Source organism: Dasypus novemcinctus, chromosome 7 (assembly GCF_030445035.2).
Source record: "Dasypus novemcinctus isolate mDasNov1 chromosome 7, mDasNov1.1.hap2, whole genome shotgun sequence".
Classification (NCBI taxonomy): domain Eukaryota; kingdom Metazoa; phylum Chordata; class Mammalia; order Cingulata; family Dasypodidae; genus Dasypus; species Dasypus novemcinctus.
Genome location: NC_080679.1, coordinates 89,249,723 through 89,274,319, shown reverse-complemented (window position 1 = coordinate 89,274,319; position 24,597 = coordinate 89,249,723). Strand labels below are relative to the sequence as shown.

Genomic DNA, 24,597 nt, shown 5'->3' with positions numbered 1-24,597 from the left:
GCCATGGATAAAAGGGGGAGAAGCCCTCAGAGGCATTCAAATAGGAGCAATCGAGTTGCTGGAAAGGTAAACAAAGCTTAACAGCTTGTAAGGGTGAAAAGACCCTAGGTGGTTGAGAGAGGCGTTCAACCCCCCTATTGAGAGAGAGGCTGTCACAGGATTATTTGAAGCCTAAATGCAAGGGATGAGGAGAAATTACAGAGAAGGATTTTTGTTGTCACTCCAAAGATATCAGAGTATGGAGATTTTTTTCATTTTTAAAAATTTGCTCTAAATCACTGAGTTCAGTGTTTTTCAGCATAATTCTATGTCAGATACATAAAGCGAGTAGGAACAGGTTTGCTGTGATGGACTAAAATTGGGGGAAGCCTAGGAGCTTGGAACTGCTGAACACTGCAGATTGCTTGAAAACCACTGCACCAAACGAATCATCCATTTTCATTAGTTAAAGTTATTTAAATCCAATTATTAGCCTAAGGGAATTTCCTTAATGGTTTGGGTTACATGACTATAGCACATTACTGCTATCTAGTGGACATAAAGCTAAATTATAGGTTCAGGGTTTTTATCAGAAGTTTCAAAAGTGACCTTAGCCCTCTTTTAAAAATTTAAAGCCATCCAATACATCTGGACTATGCAAAGATGTCACAAGGTCTCTGTACATGTATTTTTTAAAAATCCAATGAACTTGGACTCGTGGATATTATTTAGAAACTTCAGGTGTAAATGCCATAAATAATCACTTTTAAATAGTTCAAATTTCTTTTCAACTGCACAATAAAACGTTACAACATTATATTTCTTACTTCTTAAATCAAAATAAGTTGGCACTCACCTTCTCCAAGGAGGGATATAAGAAACTCCGTCTCTGCTAATGAGCCTATATCTATCAATACACTGTTACCAGATTGGCAAGAATGCACAGCCTCAGTCCAGGTTTTTTCTTCTTTCCGAAGTTTGTAGCAATTACGATTGTATGGATTCCAGCCAGGCTCACATTGGGTAGCATAATATTTCCAAACATCCATTTCTTTTTAAATCAATAAAAAATATCATTTTTTTCACAATTACTTTAACACTACTTGTCACTCTTAATAATAAATTGCTATCAATTTATGATTACTTTAAACATTTTAAACACATGACACAATGTCAGATAAATCATAGAATCTTAAATATTCAGAGTTGAGATGGAACTAATCTAATCTCAAAGGTTCATTGTCTTGATGAGATATAGATCCAAAGAGGTAGAGAGACTTGTCATACCATCAAAGCAAAAAGTCAGGGCTATATACAAAATTCAACAGAGTTTCCATTTTTGAAATCTTTTTAAACTGAAAAAGGAACACAATGGAACACAATTAAATGATATAACAATGATTTGATATACAGGATGCAAATTGGGTAAATATTTATGCTCAGCTGAAAAGAGCCTGAGATTCTGATCACTTCATCTAAGGAAGAGATGACAATTAGGTTTCATCTTGAGAGTCATTCTGAGTGCCTGGTAGTGTCAATTTGGATTGGGACTGTTGGACCATACTTGGACTTATAGGAAAATAGTGTCACAGTGCTTTGGATATTAGAGGGAAAGGCAGTGGTGTGCATGACAAGTTTTGGTTCTCCTTGTTCAGGAGCTTATCTCCAACCTGGTATAAGCATTTTTCCTTATTTTATAAAACCACAACTGAATGCCTTCCTTAGGCAATAATTTAGTTAGATATAACTCCCCTGTTATTTGGGAATCAAGACAGAATCTTCAAAAACTGCTTCTAGGACCCTGATAGCAATTAGAATCACAATCAAAGAATGTTAGACCATTTTGTATCATCTACTCCAGTGGTTTTTCAACCTAAAAAAAAAGTCACAAAACCCCTTCTAAAAATGGGCTTCATTCTAAAGGTAAAAAAAAAAAAAAAAAAAAAAGATACAAGAGGGATTGCTCTGATCAAAGCAAGGGCAGGGCCAAGCAAGAAAACTGGGAAACATGGGAACACAATTTGAAAACACTGGATTAGATCATCAATAGAATTAGTTGCACTGGAAGCGACAGGAAATACTCCAAACAAGTTTAGTTTCGCTAACTTCATTTCTGTTCAGAAGACTAACTGAGGTCAGACCTCAATTAGCAGATCAGAAGAATAAATAAAAGAAAAGAAGGGAGCAGAAAGGCATACAGGAGGGGATAAGGAAAGAAAGAAAAAATGAAACAGAAGAAGGATGATGATGAAAAGAAGATGGAAGGAAGAAAAAAGGATAACAGTTCACAGCGATTTCAGCAAAATTCTGAAAGAATGAAATAATCTCCATAAAAAAATAACAAGATGCTTCCCCCATTCTATATTCTACAATACCCCTAAGGCTTAGCTATTTACAGGAAAATGGAAGCTAAAACCTAATTGTAAGGGACAATAATTAAAAACCATAATTCAGCTTATTATTTTAAATCTAGAATTGCGGGAAACGGACTTGGCCCAGTGGTTAGGGCGTCCGTCTGCCACATGGGAGGTCCGCGTTTCAAACCCCAGGCCTCCTTGACCCGTGTGGAGCTGGCCCATGCGCAGTGCTGATGTGCACAAGGAGTGAAGTGCCATGCAGGGGTGTCCCCCGCGTAGGGGAGCCCCACGCACAAGGAGTGTGCCCCATAAGGAGAGCTGCCCAGCACGAAAGAAAGTGCAGCCTGCCCAGGAATGGTGCCGCACACACGGAGAGCTGACACAGCAAGATGACGTAACAAAAAGAAACACAGATTCCCGTGCAGCAGACAACAACAGAAGCGGACAAAGAAGAAGATACAGCAAATAGACACAGAGAACAGACAACCGGGGTTGGGGGGTAGGGGAGAGAAATAAATAAATAAATCTTTTTAAAAAAATCTAGAATTGCTACTAATAATGTTTATAATGATTCTTTTAAAAATGGTTCTGTTTTTAACCTCAACCTTCTGAGTTAAGACATTAATTCCCACAGAGATGAAAAGAATAAGTCTTAAAAACAGAAATAATTGGACTTCAGGTCCTAGACTTACTTAGGCATTATTTGAGTCTTAATTACACCTAAAAGTCTTGTATTTTATATGGGCTGGAGTGGGAGGTTACTAATAAAAGAGATATCAAATGTGGTAGAAAATCAATGAAGTAAAGAATTTTCCAAAAATATCTTCTGACTTATTTAATTTCTAGGGAAATTATAAATAAATCTCAAAACTAGAATAGGAAAGGTAACATGTCTTATTTTGCTTTAGGAAAATTTTAAAAAATGTTTATATGCTCAGATTATTTTGTTTTAGTTTTAGTAAAAACCTACTTGCATTTGTTGAATTCATGGTGACTTTAGAATAACAGGTAATATCTAGTTACACTTTCTTATTCACATAAATATAAACCAGCCTTAGATAAGTTCAAATTATGAATTGCTACCAAAAAATAGAAGAATTTGAATATAATGAGAGGACAACCCTAAGCAATGCAGAAGAACAGCTTAAAGCGCTTACCAACTACTTCAAGGTCAGTGTGGTTTAAATATTTTTTACATATATAAGGCAAGGCGGACTCACAATCCCGACTCTTCCAGGCATTTGGCATGAGGGAGTTATATGTTCCACAGTGATATTCAACAAATGACTCGAAGTTTAGGTCTGAAAATGCAATGTTAGAAGCAAATGCAGTTAGTTGAAGGGTTTTATCATAAAGGGGACAACCCTTCTTTTAGGCATATATGGTAAATCCATAAGACTTTATATTACACGTGTGGTTTTGCAATTAAAGTCCGGGCCTGCCAGTGAAATGATATCCCAAAGATCACAAAAGAGCCCATTTTAATGTTTTAAGTAGAGAAATATTTTGCAATTTCTTTGTTATTTTTATAACAGCTGGCTGGAATCTTGGCTCTGACCCCAGTCTTTCTGCAACCTTGGTTAAATAGTTTACCGTTTGGCCTCCATGCCTATCTTCTTGTCCGGAAAAGTTTACTTTATAGGCATTCAGTCAGGCTTAAAGTGTTTATAAGCCGGTTTTAAAATAACACGTCATGTGTACGCATGAGGAATGGGGCTGTTAGAGCTGTGGGATGATGCCACAGGTTGAAGGCTAAATAAGACGTGCCAGGTACCTGGACTCCAGTTCAGGTAGTTGAGTGGTGTTCCATCTGACCACTGCCAGCCAGCGTTTTCATCCAGCTGGTTCAGTCCTATCCACACTTCCACTGCTTCCCTGCTTAAGTGCTCTGAAATGAAGAGAATAAAGGAGTTTTAAAAAAGATTCAATCTTATCCTTCTTTCTTGTGTTATCCTATTCTTGGCATCACAAATTAATCCCAGCCAACGACAGGAAAGAGTTTAGGTGTTACCAGGTCAAGCCTGCTGTTGCAGAGTAACACAGCAAGCCTCCACCTCCTTGAGAAGCACAGCAGTCCCCAAAGGCCATCGACAGCAGTTCTGTAGCTGCGAAGTGCCTAACCCAAGCATCCAGAAATGCTGGCTTTCAGTGACTGCCAATCTAGAAGGATGAAGGGTCACAAGTTTAAGGCCAATTTATTGTGGGAGCTCAAGCACTTAAAGGCAGGAGAGGGTGGAGGAGGAAGTACTGAGGGCCACTCCCAGAAAGTGTCCTTCTTTCCTTCTCCCTCCCTGCGCACCTGGCCTCAGCTTGCAGGCAGCCCCTGAACTCTGAAACCACCTCAGGGCCTGAGTAAGGCGAATAGGAAGAAATGCTGTTCAATCTGTGTAGAGGATATGGCTGTGTAAATAATATTTTCCGCACTTTTAAAACATTTTAGAAAATTTTCATAGCTAAAATTTTAAAAACATTGAAAGTTGCAGATAAACACTGTTGGTGAAAGGCAGCAAGTCTTCAAGTTGAAGAAGCTACACTAAAGCAGAGCGGGCTGGGGCCTCCTGGTGTGAGATTCAGTAGGAGCTATCTGGCCAAAAGGCGCAGCATAATCCAGGGGCCAGAGCATCCAGAGGGAGGGCTAGCGGGTTGGGAATGGAAAGCTGCTGCATCCTCTGAGAATGGACATGTTAGTACGCAGTGGAAACCTGGAAACACCTATACCACTTAAGGAAAAACGAAAAAAGCTTCTTTATCATTTTGAGACTCCAGAAAACACTAAACAGAAACAACATAATTGACATAAGCATCATCTTCTCAAGTTTCTGTGGCATTAACATAGAGTCTCATCCCAATGGCCATTTGATTACTTTTGATAGCTCCAGTTGAGTAAATCATTTAGCAGGTATTGCAATGAGGACAGAAGGAGGAATGGAAGATAGATCACAAGACAGGGAGAAATGTCAACAATTAATATCAGGATAAATGCCACATTAAAAAAATTCAATTAAATAGTTAAATATTAATTATTATCTTAGAATTATTCTGAATATTCACATGCAATTGCTTTACCAATATACATAAAAATATCATTGTATAATTTATAATACATGCTTAAAGGTACAAAAACGGTCTGTTTAGCTTTACAATTAAAGGTGCCTGATTATTATGTTGATCCTCAATATTGTAATAACACACTCAAACCTAAATTCTTTGGTATATTTCTTGGCATTCATGGCAGCTTAGATAATTCCTTATGCCATAGATAATGTTTCCCAGTCATCTTTTTATCAGAGTAAAATTTAAAATTTAAGGTGGGGGGAAAAAACTATTCATAAGAAATATTGTCTTTATAAATAGACTTCTGTTTCCTTAAACAATACCCAAAGTCTAATTATAAAATTGAGATCTTTAAGTCAAAGTCTCTGACATATCTTAGTTTTATTATTCATTATGAAAATTTGATGAATAAGTCCAAATCTGCTTATTAGAAATCCTGGCAGTGAATATAAATAATGCTTGTGATTCATAAGTACTGTACATACACAAATTATATAAAAGCTATTACTGGCTAATAATGATTTTGGAAATTGGTGTTTTCCTGCAATAATATTTGCTTGAATCATCCAATGATAATTCCCTACTTTTGCACAGTTGTGGGGAAGGGGGCACGCATGCTCTGCTCATGTACTTGTCACAATCCTTCTGGAAAGAATTCATAATTTTTCAAAGACTTAAAATGTAAAATGTGCTTCCACATGTGGATTCCAAATGTGAATTGGCTTTACAAACTTAATAGAAATAATAATAATGAAGGCATGTGGAGGGAGGATTTATAATAGCCAAAAAAAGTAAAATAAATTTTAAAACCTATCTGATAGTATAGAATTAAATAAATAAGTAACTGCTAACCTACAAAACTATATAACCATTAAAAATGATGATGCAGCTCTATATTTATAGACATAGGCAGATGTTCATTAAACACAGTTAGGTGAAATAAGATGATTACCAAAACGTGCATAGTTGTTAAGCAGCTGACACACATTGAATGCTTGACAAGCATGCCAGGTACATTTCTAAGACTTCAACAGCATTAGAACACCTAATGCACACCACCTTGAGATAGGTAGTATGATGATATCCATTTGGTAGAGGGGGAAATTGAGGTATGGAGAGGTTAAGTCATGTGCCTGGGTCACTTTGTTGGTAAGTGGTAGAGCCAGAATTCAAACCCAGGCAGAATGGCTCAGTGGTCCCTGTTTCTCACCACTGTGCAACAGCCGCCTCATGCTTTTACTCAATATCACTTGTTACAGGTACTATATATATATATACACACACATATCTATATGTATAAGTTTGTCCAGAAAACATGGTTATCTCTGAGTTGTAGAGTTATGGGAGATTTTTCTGTGTACCTAAATTTTAAAAACCATTCTAGAATATCTAAACAGCTACTACTTGTGCAATGTAATTTGAAAAAAAATTGGTGTCAGAAACTTTTAATAAAGTGACCAATTATGTGACATTTTCAAATGTTTCCAAAAAGGTTTTGGAAGCTGTATGTACACACATACAAGCACATTAAATCTCCAAAGAAGAAGGAAAAATAAAATTTAGGTGATAGGTGAAACACAAGTCAAGTTCATTAGCACAACTCTTTTGACATCTTATTGTCTTGTACTCTTAGTTAGCACAACTCTTTTGACATCTTATTGTCTTGTACTATTAGTTAACATGTGTCTGATTTTGCTTTTCCAACTAAATTTTAACTGTTTTGGAATCTACTGGATGGCTTACTATGTACCTTACATAGTGAATGATACATAAGATTCTGTTTAATGCATGCATTAATAAACTATGTAATTATTTTTGAATGGAAGTTGAATGGTTAATATCTTTAGAAGTACAAGAACTTGTACTTAAGTTTAAAAGTTTCCCTGATTTGTTTGCTAGAGTTGCAAATTATCATGGGTCCCTTGCTGTTACCTCAAATTCTCTTCTCCAAGGATTACAAAATAAGGAAGACATAACTGGGTGTCAAACGGAATGGCCCAAGGCTCATGATATAATTCTGGATGTAGTTCTGGACCATATTAAGAAAGGAAAAATATTTTTTTAAGGAACTTATTTCTGAATATATTTTGCACACATGGACATAATTAACAACAGTAACTTTTAATAAAATCAATGTGGATCATTCACCTACTTACTCCTTATAAAATTTTCTTCAGTCTCATCTGCAATACTTAGTAAAGCACCTCCTTGCATCTGGCATGAAGAATGTGCCTCAGTCCAGGGGAGAAATGAAAGCAGGTTGAACTGGTAGCAAATGTGTGAATTCAGGTCCTTCTCCCAGACAGCATCACAACCTACCTCTGCAGAGTCTAGAAACAAAATCCATTAAAATCATTCACTGCAGTATTATTTTATCTATACAGTAATTTTTTTCTAAGATGAATTTGAATGGAATGATCCTAACTTGCAATCTCTAACTTCAATGCCTTATCTATTCTTGATTAAGTCTTTATGATGGAGTCTGCATTACTATCCCATCGACACGTATGGTTAAACTCTCAAAATTTACTAAGGAAAGTCAAGAAATTATCAATAAAGAAGTTCTGTTCCTTTCCAGGAAAATAATAGAGAGTGGTCTTTTAAGAAAAGGAAGCAGAAGTAAAGTATTTGTGAAAACAATATCTGAATTCTTTACAAAGCAGCCATTTGGAACTTTACACTGAGAGCTGTGTTAATTTAAATGTTTATTTGAGATACGACTGGTTGTAAATGTTTTAAAAGGCTTTTTTTTTTTAATAGCTACCAAAACACTAGATAGACTAGAATGGATACAATAGAAATATGAGTCTATAATGAACACAAGTTTCAAATAAACATTGAGAACAGGAACACTGACATTTAGTTAAAGAAAGGAAGTTCTTTCAGCCAAGGGAAAGAAACAAAATCCACATGTAAGACATTGGCCAAGGATTTCATAGTTGCCTAAGAGCAAATTTATAAAGTATGAAATGTGGATCTGAAATCTGAAGTTTACTGAAGTAACAAAAAAAAAATTAAGACATAGTTTGGTTGCTTTTGCTAAAATTTAAAATCAAAACCAAAGCTGGGATCAACATGGTGATGTAAGACATCCCCTGGAAAAATCTCCCCTCAGAATCAACTAGTAAAAGGACAAATCCCTCTTGCTTGAATCTCTGGAGTATGATAGAGACTAAAGTAGGACTCCACAAATGCTGAATCGAAGAAAAAAATTTTTAAACACCAAAATAAGGTAGGCGATTTGCATCCTGGACCCACCAGTCTAGAACTCTCCTACTCCAAACTAGGTCCTATGCAGCTTGGGAGTCACACAGAGGCAGCACAGCCCAGGTCCCTCCTGCCACAAGATGCAAACCATAGAGCCGCTCACAAGAGTGAGTTAAAAGTCTACTCATATCCATACCAGGGACCCAAGTCTGCAGAGACCAAGGGTGGAACACAAGTCCCAGGGCTGAGGAGTGCCACATACAAAAGCTCCCCCAGGGAATAAAGAGACTGTGGCAGAACGTTTGGGAAGAGGTAAACACAATCTAGTCTCTGCTTATTGGACCACTGAAACACAAAACACAGATGGATTGACCCATCTGCCTCTCCAAGGTGGGATACCCTAACAGGGAAGAACCCAGAGTCAGAAAAAAAAGGAAAACTAAATTGCTGTGAGACAGAATAGGTCGCAGAATTGAAAAGTGTAATGAAAAGGAGATACTGTGAGGGAGAGAATTTAAACAAACTTTAAAAGCTGGGGAGCAAATTCTTCCCCCAAACAAGTAGAACAGATCAATATTCCTGGGGAAGGAACAGAGAAAAGGAAGATTTCTCCTATAGGTGAAATAATTGCACACAAAAGGGCAATTTAAAAAATTGTACTATATATCCAGGGCAAGAACTATGTGCCAATGAGCTGGGGAAACCTGAATGGTTAAACGTGCCTCTAAAGTCCAGAATAAGTTTGACCAGGCATCAAAGAAGATACTTAACATAAAACCAATCAACAATAAAACCCTAGGCAAGAGGGAGAAACTGACTTTCAGAGTTAACCCATCAAAATAATCAAATGCCCAGACATCAGCAAAAAATTAAAAGCCATACTAAGAAAGAAGTAGACATAGTCCAGTCAAAGAAATATATGAAAACTGCAGAGGAGAGATAGGATTTAGAACAACTAATCAAAGATGTTCAAAGAAATCTCCTAAATCAATTCAAGGAGAGGGAGGAAATATGGATAGAAATAAACCAATAGTGTATATGCAGCTAAAGGATATTAAGAAGACAATGTGTTAGCATAAAGAAGAATTTAAAAGTTTAAAAAGAAGCATAACAGAAAGTATGGGGATGAAAGGCACAATAATGGAGATTAAAAGTATACTAGTGGCATACAACAGCAGATCTGAACAGACAGAAGAAAGAATCTGTGAACTGGACATATCATACAATCCAGATCATATAGTCAGAAGAATAGATAGTAAAAAGAATAGAAAAAATTGAGCAGCATCTCAGGGATGTGTGTACCAGGACGAAGTGTACAAACATACACATCATGAGTGTCCCAGAAGAAGAGAAGGAAAAAGGAAGAATATTTGAGGAAATAATGGCCCCAAATTTCCCAGTTGTTATGAAAGAAATAAGTATACATGTTCAGGAAGTACAACATATTCCAAACAGAATAAACACTAGTAGACCTACTCTGAGACACATAATAATCAGAACGTCAAAGGCCAAAGACAAAGAGAATCTTGAAAGCAGTAAAAGAAAAGCGACATGTCACATACAAAGTAACAGTAATAAGATTAAGTGCTGAATTTTCAGCAGAAACCACGGAGGTGAGAAGGCAGTGGTCTGATAGAATGAAGGTAATGAAAGAGAAAAACTATCAGCTCCAAACTCTTTATCCAGTAAAACTGCCCTTCAACAATGAGGGAGAGTTTAAAATATTCATAGATAAATAGAAACTGAGAGAGTCCGACCAAAAACAACTTGCACTATAAAAATTACTAAGTGGAGCTCTGCAGGTTGAAAGGAAAGGACAGGAGAGGGTGGCCTGGAATAGTGTGAAGAAGCGAAGATCTTCAGTAAAGGCGATTAAAAGGGTAAATAAAAATTCAATAATACTGTAGCCTCAATACATACATACATCTACTGTTTATTTCTTATAATGTGAGAATACAACCGAAAAAGAAAGTGTCACATTTCTTGATAATGGACACACAATATAAAGAAGCAATATGCAACAAAAACAATCTAAAGAGGAGAAATGGAGGGATATGGGAGTAGAGAACATGTATGCTACTGATGTTAAGTTAGTATCTTTTCAAATTATTAAGTTAGAGACATAGGTTGTGTAATATAAACACCAAGGTAACCACAAAGAAAGTATGTAAAAAATATATAGAAACAGAAATGAGAAAGGTATCAGTCAGATACATCACAAAAAGATCAGCTGTACAGAAAAGGAGGTTGCAGTAAAGGAAAAAGATTAAAAAAAAAAAGACAAAAGATAAAATGGCTGAATTAAGTATTGCCTTTATAGTATTAACACTGAAAGTTAATAGATTAAACTTCCCAATAAAATGAGACATATTGGCAGAATGGATAAAAAGTATTATATGATCCAAATATACATTGATTATTAGAGACTCACGTGAGACCCAAAGACATAAAAAGTTGAAAATGGAAGACTGGAAAAACATATTCCATGCAAATAGTAACTAAAAAAAGAGCTGGGGTAGCTATACTAATATTGGACAAATTAGACTTTAAGTCAAAACCTGTTACAAGAGGCAAAGAAGGACACTATAAATAAGGGGTCAATCTACCAAGAAGAAATAACAATCATAAATATGTATGCACCTATCCACTATGCCCAAAATGTATGAGGCCAACACTGGCAGAAATGAAGGGAAAAACAGACACCTCTACAATAATTGTTGGAGACTTTAATACATCACTCTCATCAATAGATAGAACATCTAGACAGATGATCAATAAGGAAACAGAGAACTTGAATAATATGGCAAATGAACTAGACCAAGAGAAATATACAGAAGATTGCACCTCTTAACAATAGGATATACATTCTTTTCAAGTCCATATGGATTGTTCTCCAGGACAGACCATATGTTGGATCACAAAACAAGTCTCTCAATAAATTTATTTATTCTTATTTTTATTTGTTTATTTTTTTGTCCGCTTTTGTTGTTGTCAGCAGCATGGGAATCTGTGTTTGTTTGTTTGTTTTTGCGTCATCTTGTTGTGTCAGCTCTCTGTGTGTGCAGCGCCATTCCTGGGCAGGCTGCACTTTCTTTTGTGCAGGGAGGCTCTCCTTATGGGGCGCACTTCTTGCACGGGGGGCTCCCCTGTGCGGGGAAACCCCTGGGCGGGGACACCCCTGAGTGGCAGGGCACTCCTTGCGTGCATCAGCACTGCGCATGGGCCAGCTCCACACGGGTCAAGGAGGCCAGGGTTTGAACCGTGGACCTCCCACGTGGTAGATGGATGCCCTAACCACTGGGCCAAGTCTGCTTCCCTGGGCATGATACTCTTTGATTTAAATCCAAAGGCTTTATATTTACTTGATTAAATCAAGATTAGGGATTTGATTTAACCATGTTTTTAGGGCAACTCAGGTTGCATTCCTGCCCCCTTTGTGGGCTATATAAATGGATACTCAATCAAGAAGACAGGAAAAGAGATGTACAGAAGATACAGGGAATAGAGAAAGCTCCATAGACAGGGAAGAGGAGAGAACTTGTCAGCTTTAATCCTGCAGCCCAGGAAGAGAGATGAACCATTCGCCTGATAATTTACAGCTGACCTTCTGAGAACAGAGCAGCTGAGCCCAGAAAGGAGCCCTCCAGCCTACAGCTGACATTGGAAGAAGCTGGACCCATGGTGCTGTAAGAGGAAAGAGGAAGACTGAAACCTTGCAGACATAGCCCACCATCTTGCTTCAACATGAGGCAACAGATTTTGGTGAGGAAGTACCTCTTAGGGTACCTTGAGTTGGATTCTTTAGGGCCTTCTACCCTAAATAAATACCCTTTATAAAAGATAACAGATTTCTGGTACTTTGCATCAGCACCCATTTGGCTGACTAATAAATTGATATATCAGAAATAAAGTGGATCATAAGAGGATACTAGGAACAACTGGATGCCAACAAATTAGACAACCTAGATGAAAGGGACAAATTCCTAGAAACACACAAACAACCTACATTTACTCCAGAAGAAATAAAACATCTTAATAGACCAAGTACAAGTAAAGAGCCTCCCAACAAAGAAAAGCCCAGGATCAGATGGCTTTACAAGGGAATTCCAAGAAGAATTAATACCAATCCTGCTCAAACTCTCCCAAAAAATTGACACAAAGGGAACACTATCTAGCTCATTCTCTGAGGCCAATATCACCCTAATAACAAAGCTAGATAAAGATACCGAAGAAAAGAAAATTACAGATCAATTTCTCTTATCAATATAGATGTAAAAATCCTGAACAAAAAGCTAGCAAATAGAATCTAACAGCACATTAAAGAATTATACAGCATAATCAAATGGGATTTTTCTCAAGTATGCAGGAGCAGTTCAACATAAGAAAATAAATAATGTAATAAACCACATTAACAAAATGATAGGGAAAATATGATTATCTCAATTGATACAGAAAAGGGATTTCACAAAACCCAGCAACGTTTTTTGATAAAACACTTAGAAAAACAGGACTAAAGGGAAACTTCCTAGACATCATAAAGGGCAAATATGAAAAACCCACTGCTAGCATCATACTCAATGGTGAAAGCTTTTCCTCTAAGATCTGGAACAAGACAAGGATACGCACTGTCAGCATTGTTATTCAGCATTGTACTGGAAGTTCTTGCAACGGCAAGTATGCAAGAAAAAGAAAAAAAAAGGCACCCAAATTGGAAAGGAAGAAATAAAACTTTCCCTTTTGCAGATGATATGATCCCTATATGCAGAAAATCCTGAAAAATCCACAAGAAATCTAGAGCTAATAAATGAATTCAGCAAATTGGCTAAGTACAAAATCAACATGCAAAATCAGTAGTGTTTCTACATACTAGTTATGAACAATGTGAGGAGAAAATCAAGAAAAAAGTTCCATTTACAATAGCAACTAAAAGAATTAAAAATTCTGGAGTAAATTTAACTAAGGATATAAAGGACTTACATACGGAAAACTATAAAACTTTGCTAAAAGAAATCAAAGAAAATCTAAATAAATGGAAGGACTTTCCATGCATATGGATTGGAAGACTAAATATAGTTAAGTTGTCTTTTCTACCCAAAAATGATTTACAGATTCATTACAATCCCAATCAAATTCAAACAATATACTTTTCAAAAATGGGAAAGGGCCAATCATCAAATTTATCTGGAAGGGTAAGGACCTCAAATACCAAAACCATCCTGAAAAAGAGCATAGTTGGAGGACTCACACTTCCTGACTTAAACACTATTACCAACCTGCAGTGGTCAAAACAGCGTGGTACTGGCATAAGGATAGATATACATACCAATGGAATAGAATCAAGAGATCAGAAGTAGCCCTCCACATCTACAGTCAATTGATTTTTGACAAGACTGCCAAGTCCACTTAATTGGCAAAGAATAATCTCTTCAACAAATGATGCTGGAAGAACTGGATATCTATATACAAAATAATGAAAGAAGACCTTTATTTCATATCATATATAAAAATTAATTCAAAATGGATCAAAGACCTACATATAAGAACTAGTACTATAAAATTTCCAAAAGAAAACATAAGGAAGCATCTTCAGGATCCTGTGTTAAGCAATGGTTTCTTAGACTTCATTCCCAAATCACAAGCAACAAAAGAAAAATAGATAAATGGCACCTCATTAAAATTAAAAACTTTTGGGCACCAAATGACTTTATCATGAAAGCGAAAAGGCAATCTATTCATTAGGAGAAAAAATTTGAAACTACATATCCAATAAGGATTTAATATGCAGAATTTATAAAGAAATCCTACAATGCAACAATAAAAATATAGCCCAATTAAAAAATAGGCAAGAGACTTGAGTAGACATTTCTCTAAAGAGGATATACAAATGGCTAGAAAACACAAGAAAAGAAATGCAAATCAAAACCATAATGTACCATTTCACAACCACTAGAATAACTACTGTTAAAAAATGGAAAATTACAAGCATTTGAGAGGATACAGAGAAATAGGAACACTCATTCATTGCTGGTGGGAATGTAAAATGGTGCAGCCACTGTGGAAAACAGTTTGGCAGTTCCTCAGAAAGCTAAGTATAGCATTACCATATGATCCACCATTCCAATTACTAGGTATATACCCAAAAGGAATTGAATGCAGGGACTCGAACAGAGTCCAGAGAGTTGTATGTACTCTGAAGTTCATAGTGGCATTATTTACAATTGTCAAAAGATGGAAGAAACCCAAGTGTCCATCAACCAATGAATAAACAAAATGTGGCATATATATACAATGCAATATTATTCAGCATTAAAATGAGATGAAGTTCTGATTCATGTGACAACATGGATGAACCTTGAAGACATCATATTGAGTGAAATAAGCCAGCCAGACAGAAAAGGACAAATACTGTATGAACTAAGTGATAGGAAATAATTAAAATAATCAAACTCAGAGAGTCAAAATCAAGACGTATAAGTTACCTGGGACTGAGCTGTGGATAGGGAAAGGGAAATTAATGGTTAAATTGTACTGAATTTCTATTTAAGTTGATCATAAAGTTTTGGTAATGGATGGTGGTGATGATAGCACAACACTGTGAGTGTAATTAATAGTGCTGAATTATAAATGTAAATGTGGTCAAAAGGGGGAAGTTTTAAGTCATATATGTTATTAGAATAAAAATTAAAAGAAAAAACATAGGACTATATAACAAAATGAACCCTAGTTAATAGTACAATTATAAAAATGTTCTTTCATGAATTATAGCAGATGTACCACCCTAATGTAAGATGTTAAAATAGGGTAATACATGGGAACGCCGTATTTTATATTTCAAGCATGACATTTCTGAAAACCTGTAACTTCTCTAACAAAAAAAAAAAGATGAATTAAACAAATTAAACAAAAAACGAGTTAGACTAAACAACCACAATAATGACCTAAAATCAAATTCATGCACAGAATCTCAAAATGTAGAACATGTGAACCATATTATAGCATGAGTGAAACTGATGGACAGGCAATCTGCTAAAATTAAGAATAGTCTTTCCCAAAATGTGGTGCACAGAATATTAACATCTTCAGGATGCTTCTCAAAAAAATCTGGGGAAATTCACAATATACATTAGACTATTAAAAGCTCTGAGAAATCCTACAGATTAACATGCCTAAATTTTACTCATTATATTCCAAAATTATTGACAATGAAATCGTCTTTGTTTTCTTTTTCCCATAAAACTTACTTATATGGTACCCTTGGAAAATACGGAAAGTTTGTTTTCATGTGTGGTTGAAAGGTACTCTCCCCAGAGCTGAACTGCTTAACCAGAAAAGTTGTTAAACTGCCTAGTGTCCGTGGAACTCACTGACTGATACAAGTCTTTATAGAAGGATCCCAGATTGAAGGAGTGAGAAAGAAAAGGCTCTCACCCAGTAAAACTGTGAACAAAAGGAAGAGAAAGGAAGGAGAAAGAGAGGAGGGAATTTTCAATCAACATCTTGCCCTGGTGGCTGAAATTCCCCCATTAAGATTCAGCCCTCCAAGATTGTCTTCCGGTGAACACGCTACCGCCCCTGAGATGGGCAATGCACTAAGCATTACCAGACATTACCAGCCGTGCTCATCCAGTAAGACAGCTGGAATCATGAAGGGGGAGCATTGCAAGATGCATAAGAACTGTTTACGCAGCTTGTGAAAAAAGCAGATTCCTGGTTCTCAGTCTCAGAGATTCTGAATCAGTAGGTCTGGGGTAGGACTGAGGAACACACATGTCAAACAGACCTCTGATTCTAATGCATATGGTCCAGAAGCACACACTTGGAAACACTGGCTTAAAGGAAAAAATTCAAAGCACTTTCTTGGGAGGGCAGGTCTGAGTACCCTGTGGCTATGAGAAGATACTGGGATGTCAGATGGAAAGTCTGAGGAGAGAGGGGAGACAATTCTGGCAACAAGGTACCTGCCACTCATCTCCTGTCATAGGGGAACACGTGACAATAAACCTTAATTATAAGCCTCTGGGTTACAGCTAAATACATCCTGGAAAAAGGTTTGGAGGACACTGCAATTGACCTAATCCCGTTATTGCCAAGAGTTGGTCCTGCCTTTTCAATAAAACATAGATCAAGCTATATATATATATATACACAGCCTTTTGAAGTAACCTGCTTGAATTCTATATATTAAAACAGTTCAGTGTAAGGTGAGAAGTTTGTAGGTGATCCAATGTATGCTGCAAATGACAGAGCCAGTTATGGCTTTCCCTCGGTCCTGAATTATCTGTGCCAATTCTGAAGGTTAATCAAAAGGGAACCTCCAATCAAATGTCTGCAAGAGGTACCGATATTCTCCTAACAAGTAAGTTCATTTGTTCTTGACTAAAATTTAAGAATTTATACTTCTGGGCAGGCTTACCCAACGTCCTCTCTGCTTCTCGAGGTGGGCCGTGTCACTCACAGATCTTAGTTGAAGAACACATGGTAACAGATGGAATGAAAGTGCCACTCTGGGTCGGGCCACTGTAGTGCACCCCTTCAGGACTGAAGGACTTGTTTCTCCAGCTGCCAACAGACATCTCTCAACTGTTAGCCTTCTCCAAGATTGCCTCCACTAAAGAATCTCTGCCTGGTGCCACTCTCCTTTCCCCAGAAAGGACCAATCCTGGTCAAGGCAGGGATATAAGGCCCAGCCCTCACACTACAACTAGGGGTGACCCGGAAGACCATCCCAGCTGGGCAACTCCACATAGGGTGGGTCTAGAGACCACAGGCCTAGGAGACAGCTCAGCTTCTCCCTCTGGGCAGCCCTGCTCCCTTCCCCTCCTTTCCACAGGCTTTGGTCCTGAGAGCTTTCCCCAGGAAACCCCCTGCATGCTTCTCTCTGCTTCAGAGGCTGCTTCCTGGGAAACCACCTGGCATAGGCTCCCAGCCTAGTCTGGCATATGAGAACTTATTCATTCTTAGTTCACTGCTTTCTTCATAAATAATCCCTCTTTTCAAGCCATTGGAAATACAAAATTAAAGGCTAGTGTCTCAGGTATGTTTAATTACTCATGAAAAATTCTAATCTACAGACTAGAATGACATTGCTGTATTTCTTTGCATCTTTGGTCATCTTTATGTTTTCTCTTCTATCATTAAATTATGAGCTCCTTGACAGAAGCAACTGTGTCATATATATGATGGAATCTCCTATTACTTAATGAAAGATTACCAGAATCTTTTGCGTGATGTTATAAATAGGTGATTTTTTGCCCTCCCAAAGTACAATTCTCTCTTAATGAACTGAGATGTACTCACGTCAATACTGATTATGTGATAGATTATTAATGGGATCTAACCATTCTTCTTTCTCTATTGATATGATTTATTTTTCTTTCCTGAGGATACAACTTTGCAGTGCTCTCAGGTATACTATTTTTACTACTTTTTAAAATTACTGAATTCTTTTTTAATGAATTCTTATTCTATCAGAGTGGCTATTGAACTCCAAGCTGCAAAGTCACTATTTTTCTCTCAATTTGGTTTTTCATATGCTCAGCACATAGTTATTATATCCATTCTCTGCAAAGCACTGTGCTAGTACATCTCAGGTAAAAAGGGTTGCTGCATCAAGTTGGGAACTCCCTTTCTCCCCTATTCCCCCCAATCTGTTCTTTACCAGGTCTAGTATAGTCTCTCTCCAAAATATATCTTCAGTCCATCCACTTTTCTCCAGCCCCTTTGCCATCACCTAACCCAAGTCTCCACTATCTGTGGTCCAGGCTATTGTCATAGCCCTTTGAGTGGATCCCAGGACGGCCATCTTGCTTCCTACCAATCCATTCTCTGTGCAGGGCCAGAGTGATCATCACAAAAACTTTCAATCATTACTACTTCCCTCCTAGCACCCTTTTATGGCTTTCTTTTACACTTAGACTGAGGAAAGTTTTTACAAGGGTCTGCAAACCCCCAAATTATCTAGCCCCTACTCACCTTTCCAGAATTCCTTTTCCCTCTCTCCCTCACTCGTGCTCCTGACACATTGTCTCTCCTAGAGAGCAATAACCTCTTTCCCTCCTCAAAGGCTGTAGCCATCTGGGGGGTGTGGGAAGTGGTAGCAGTCAACTTGGGCAGGTGTGAGTATTTCATAACTCACACTGTTTAGAGTTGTCAGTGCGTGGTGATATAAAAAGAAGACTGACTTTTAGTGTTATTTTTTTAAATCTCCATTCAAACAGAATATGCCCTTTATCACCTGCACCCAGCAATGTCCACTCCCATTCCCTCCCCTGTCCCCTGCCCCTTGGTCCACCACTGCACCAGGCACCTCTATATGGCTATCTCATTCCCCCACTGTTCAACTTGATAACTCTCAGTTCATCTCTTGGACTCGAGTTGAAGTATAAATTCGTCAATAAAACCTCTCCACACTCCCAAATCTAAATTCAGTTCCTTACTTATAACACTGTATTTTTTTTAAAGTAGCACCTGTCAAAAATTATAATTATGCATGGATGAACCTTGAAAACCTTATGCTCAGTAAAATAAGCAAGGCACGTAAAGACAAATGTTGTATTATGTCATTTATATGAGAGATCTAGAATTAGCATATTTGCAGAGACAGAAAGTAGATTAGAGGTTACCATGGGTTAGGAGGAGAGAGGAAGAGGGAGTTTTGCTTGGTGGCTGTAGTGTGTTTGTAAAATAAAAAAAAAGAAAAGAAATGTTACCCAGGACAGCATGGCATCTAAAAGAAAAGAGATTAAATAAAAGAAATTAAACAGAAGTAGATATTTATGATTCTTTATTATTAAAATATTCAAAGCCTCCTACTATGATGGGAGATCCAAGAGGACAATTTACACAAATTAGCACAGTGCCTAGCATATTACAGATGTTAATAAATGGTGAATGAAGGAATGAATGAATAAAATGGCTCAAAGAAGCTTAACCATGGTCCAAAAAGTGCAGGAGGTGGAAGTGATAAAAAAGAAGAAAGCAGAGGAAGAGAAGATTTTTAATACTTTTGAAGAGACTACATGAATCGTATGTATACTCTAATGAACATCTGAATTAACTTAAAAAAACTGCTATTTACCCCTTTGTATGATCATAAGACATTTTTTTGTGTGTATATTTGAGTATGTGTATGAATGGTCATCTAACGGTAAAGATTGGAAGATGACACCTCTGCTATTGATTACTATAAAGATATTTGTAACACATATGTATTACTAAAATATTTTGCCACAGAGTATACATAGATTGTGTATTGCCCCTGGACCTGTGACTCTGGATAATATTTACATAGATAGGCACTCCATAACTGGTTTTCCCTGGTCCCATCTCCCCTTTCTTATCCATCCTCCATATTGTATTTGAATTTCTAAATGCAGATTTGACCAAAGAACTCTTCTGCTTGGAAACATATAATGCTTTACCATTATTCTTAAGTATGATATTTGTAAGGAAGTTTGGTTTTTCGGTGATGTACCGATGAACACCTTCTGTTTTAGTATTTTTATTTCTTAGTGTTTGGCATGAGAATAGTGACAGTGAAGTTGGAAGAAGAGAGCAGATTACAGAGAGATGTGGGCAGTCACCTGGCTTACAGCCTACAGCCCTCCTTCTCCACTGTGCAGAGAATCTATCCACAATGAGGATTTGACAGGAAGCTCATGCACAGACTGAGGCAGATTGTAGATCGTAGGGAAAATGTGCCTCTGGTGAACAAGGTACCAAGAATGGAGGTGACAAAAATTTTTTGCACATTCAGCAGTGGCCTTGACTCTGCCCCAACTCCCTGGTTATTGCTGGTATGTCTTTCACTGAACGTATCTGGCATTAAGATCCAGCTGTTTCCTCCTCTGCAACCCCATCTTCACCTTGTCAGTGCAGGGGCAGGATATTAGATGAGCAGTAGCCTGTGTCTAACCAAGCATGTCCAGGCTATTAAAACATGCTGAAAGGGCTGGGGCAATTCAGTCCTTTAACGAGTAAGTTAAGAGCCAACACTGACTTCTTCAGAGAAGTGCCTAAACTAAGTTCCCAATCATTGCTTTAGCTCTTTTAAAAATCACTAAAACAAGACTCTCTTACTTGGTTCTTTGAAAGGGATTTACGGGCTCTGGAGCTCTTGAAAATGTATGTAGAAAGCTGGGTATATACAGAAATGTTCATTTTTCTGGGATGAAGGCTTACAGAATTCATCTAATTATTGATTGGGGTCTGAAGCCTAAAACTTTAGGAAGCACCCAAGAGCTTCCCTGTTAGAGATCTTTTCTTTCCCACAACCTCCAGAGCTGCTCTCTTTGCTCAAAGCAGGGATGACATGAAGCACTCCCTTTTTCTCAGTCATGGGAGAGGGAAGGCTTTATATAAACTTAAGGTCTGTGACAGTGTGAGATGATATTCATGAATCCCAAAAAGAGAAAGGCTATGATCACCTGATAGTCTGCAGCTGACCTTGGGAAAAGACCAGAACAGCTGAGACTAAAATAGAAAGTCTGGAAAGAAACCAGCCCTATGCTGGGAGAGAACGGAAGCCCCGAGCGACAAGCCCTATGCCAGCCTGCAGCTGGGAGAGAGGAAGCCCGGGGGGGAGGGCTGAACCCTCGCAGAGATCAGCGGCCATCTTGTTTCAACATGTGGCAACTGACATTTTGGTGAGAAAGCAACCTTGAGTTGGAGTCTTTAGGGCCTTGTAACTGTAAGTTTTAACCCCAAAAATACCTTTATAAAAGTTAACAGATTTCTTGTACTTGGCATCAGCACCCCTTTGGCAGACGCAAGGTCCAATAGGAGCCACAGAATGGTTACCTTAAAGAACCTGGCAAAATGGTGCTACAATCTGCCTGCAGGTGCACTCCTGCCCATCCTCTAGAATTTTGTTCACATCCTCCTTCAGGCTTTCGGAAAACAAGCAAAAAAGGCAATCTAATATTACAGAAAGGACTTGATTTTGGAATAAATTTGTAAAGGGAAAATTATAATTATATATTGATTTGGGAATTATACATGGGTCAGCCACCATGACGTTCATCCTTCACATTCATGTTACGTTCCGGCAGCCAGCAGAGTGTTGGCACATGGTAGGTACCAAGGACATACTTGCTGAATGCACAAGATTGTGGAGATAGAGGTCAGGTTACAGCGCACTGAGGAATGACAGCATGGAGAGGAGGTGTAGCCAATTATTTTGAAAAACCTATGTAAGGGATAAAGGAGCTGTGTTATTTTTAAGAAGGGAGAACACAAAGCAAAAAAAAAAAAAAAAAGGGAGAGACTTCTGCAGGTTTAACTCCTAATGAGAAGATGAGAAGGATCCAGCAGAGTGGGAGAGTGATACTTACACTTCAGTGTGATTTGGAATCAACTAGAAGGCTTGTTAAAGCACAGATTGCTGGGCTGTACCTCTATAATTTCTTACACAGTGGTCTGGGCTGTTGCCAATAATTTACATTTCTAGTAAGTTCATAGGGAATGATGATGATGCTGGAGCGGAGACCCCACCTGGAGAACCACTGGGATACAGGATGGAGGAAACTGGATGGGATGGATTCCAGAGCCCAGCTGGGGAGATTTGTGCTAGGCAGGAGGAGGCAGACCAGCCTCTTGTTTCAGAGAGGAAACAGGAAACAGGATAAAAGGAAGGAAAGATGAGCGCAGACCAGGTAGGCTTCACGTTTGGGAGGAGGAAGTTGTTGAGAACTTCCCACCCACCCCCACACCCTGAAGGACTCTATTTTTCTATGAGATAGGAACTGAGATCATCTGATGAAAATGGCGGGGAAGGCAATGGAGGGTAGTGTTAGAAGTCAAAAGAGAATCGAGAGGTTGGTATAGTCATCGTGGAGCATGAGAAAGCAAGATGACAAGAGATAAATAGGACTTCTGATCTTTGTTGAGGGTGCAAATGAGGTTGGCAATCACACATTTATATTGGTACCAATTTTCTCTAATGTATCATTCAAGTTGCTGATAAAAAATATATCAGCTGAATACATTTCATGGGCAATTAGTTCATTCCAGATATTGCTATTCAAAAATATCTTTAAGCATGAAACTGGTCCAACTTTGGTTGGTGTAAGGTACCCAACCAAGAGAGATCTAGCATGGCCAGGAACTGCCTCTAAACAAATCCAGAGAGAATCCTATATGTCATTCTTCTTCCTGAAGATTTACAGAGACAGATGTTTACAGCATTCCTCACTGCTAGTGTGTTTGCCTATGATTACTAGTACGAAATTTAGGTTTTTCTCGTTTTCAATAACTTTTTTTAAAAGGCCATATGATTTTATATTGCGAAACTAAGGACTTTCCATGTAAGTAAGATAAGACACAGACATCCAAACCTTTATTCTAGTAACTCCTCTTTGTCCTATCTACTTGCTGACCCCACAGAAAGAGTTATCAGCTTGCTCAGATTTCAGCCTCTGACACATCATTTTGAGTTATGTTGGCCATCAGGAATCAAAATAGCAAGAAAGGAAAAAAACTGGAACTGTAATTTAGCATTGTACCAATAAACATGCTCTCTGCTGGTGTGGTAAAGGTCAAGAGAGCAGGAATCTGGCAGGCCGTCAAGCGGAGGAAGCTTCTGAGCTGTAGGAAGCTGAACAAATAGATAGTCTGGGGAGCAACAAGCCCTGAGCACCACTAACCCCAGGCTCACCAGGGAAACCGTAATTGGCTTAAAGTGACACAGGATAGTGACAGGACTCTCAGAACCTCAAGGAGAATGTTGCAGTCTTTAAGCATTGTCCCTAGTATTAGGGCCATGTGAAACATGTGTTAATTTAATTGTTTTTTTTTTTTTTTGAGGTACCCGCGGACGGAGATTGAACTTGGGCCCCTGTGTGTGGGAAGCCGGCACTCAGTGATTGAGCCACATTGTCTTCCCTGAGTTGTTTTTTTTACATTTGTTTGCTTCTTTGTGTTTGTTTTTGTTTTTTTCAGGAGGCATGGGGAACCAAACCTGAGACCTCCCATGTGGGAGGCAGGTGCTCAAATGCTTAAGCCACATCTGCTCCCCCACATTTATTTTAAAAAAATTTTTTATTCCCCCCCCCCCCCCTTGTGGCTTTTTGCAAGCTGTCTGCTCTCTGTGTCCATTTGCTGTGCACTCTTCAGTATTTTGCTTTTCTCCCTTTTTTTTCTTTTTCTTTTGGTTGTGTCACCTTGCTGAGTTGGCTCTCTGCAGTGCTTGTGGGCCGGGCAGCACTCTACAGCGTGCGGGTGAGCCTGCCTTCACAAGGAGGCCCCAGGACGCCAACCCAGGGCCTCCCATATGGTAGACGGGAGCCCAATTGATTGAGCCACAGCCGCTCCCCCATATTTATTTTTCATAATGACATCTATCGGAGATGGAAATGGGAAGAGAAGATGATGCAAGTAATATGACATCTGGTTCAGGAATCTAAGGAATGTAGAGATTACAAGCACACAATTACCTGCAAATACATTCAGATTCATGATGATGGAACAGTTATTAAATAACGAGATGTTTTAGTGCTGGTTGGTGACTAGCCTCTGTCTTGAGCTCCTCAAGTGCCTTCTGCAAAACCCCTACTTCCTCATGTTCTAGCAACTAAGAGTTTAATGCTAGCAGTGGTCCTCTGAGAACACCCTCCCCAACTAAGGCCTCCACTCGGATGGGTCACTACCCCACACCGTATTGACAGTTAAATGCTCTTAACATCACCTGCTATAGAGATATAACCTCTGCAGGGTTTGGTATTCACCACTGTGCTTGGCTTAGTGCTTGCTGACTGACTGACAATAAAGGGGAGGGATCTCTGATTCAGAAGTGGATGCTGAAAGGATAAGCTGGGTTTGAGGAGGAGAAGGTGATGATGATGCCTAATATCTGTGAGTGCTCACCATATGCCAGGCACTACAAGTGCTTTACATGCCCTAAAAACCCTAACTGGTACTGTAGTTATCTATGTAATGGCTAAGGAAATTGAGACCCAGAGAGATGGAAGGACCCTCCCCAAATCTCCCCAAATCTCATCTTATC

The 24,597-nt window shown here is 38.3% G+C and overlaps 1 protein-coding gene across 1 annotated transcript in view; it reads right to left on the bottom strand.

The window, feature by feature from the left end:
- Positions 1 to 24,597, bottom strand: part of PLA2R1 (phospholipase A2 receptor 1) — a 126,614-nt gene that overhangs the window by 80,699 nt on the left and 21,318 nt on the right. The window contains exons 4-7 of the mRNA XM_004463890.4: positions 7,547 to 7,720; positions 4,111 to 4,224; positions 3,494 to 3,637; positions 836 to 1,030 (exon numbers count right to left, since the gene is read on the bottom strand). Coding sequence (XP_004463947.3) covers positions 836 to 1,030; positions 3,494 to 3,637; positions 4,111 to 4,224; positions 7,547 to 7,720 — 627 coding nt within the window. The remainder of the gene's footprint in view (positions 1 to 835; positions 1,031 to 3,493; positions 3,638 to 4,110; positions 4,225 to 7,546; positions 7,721 to 24,597) is intronic.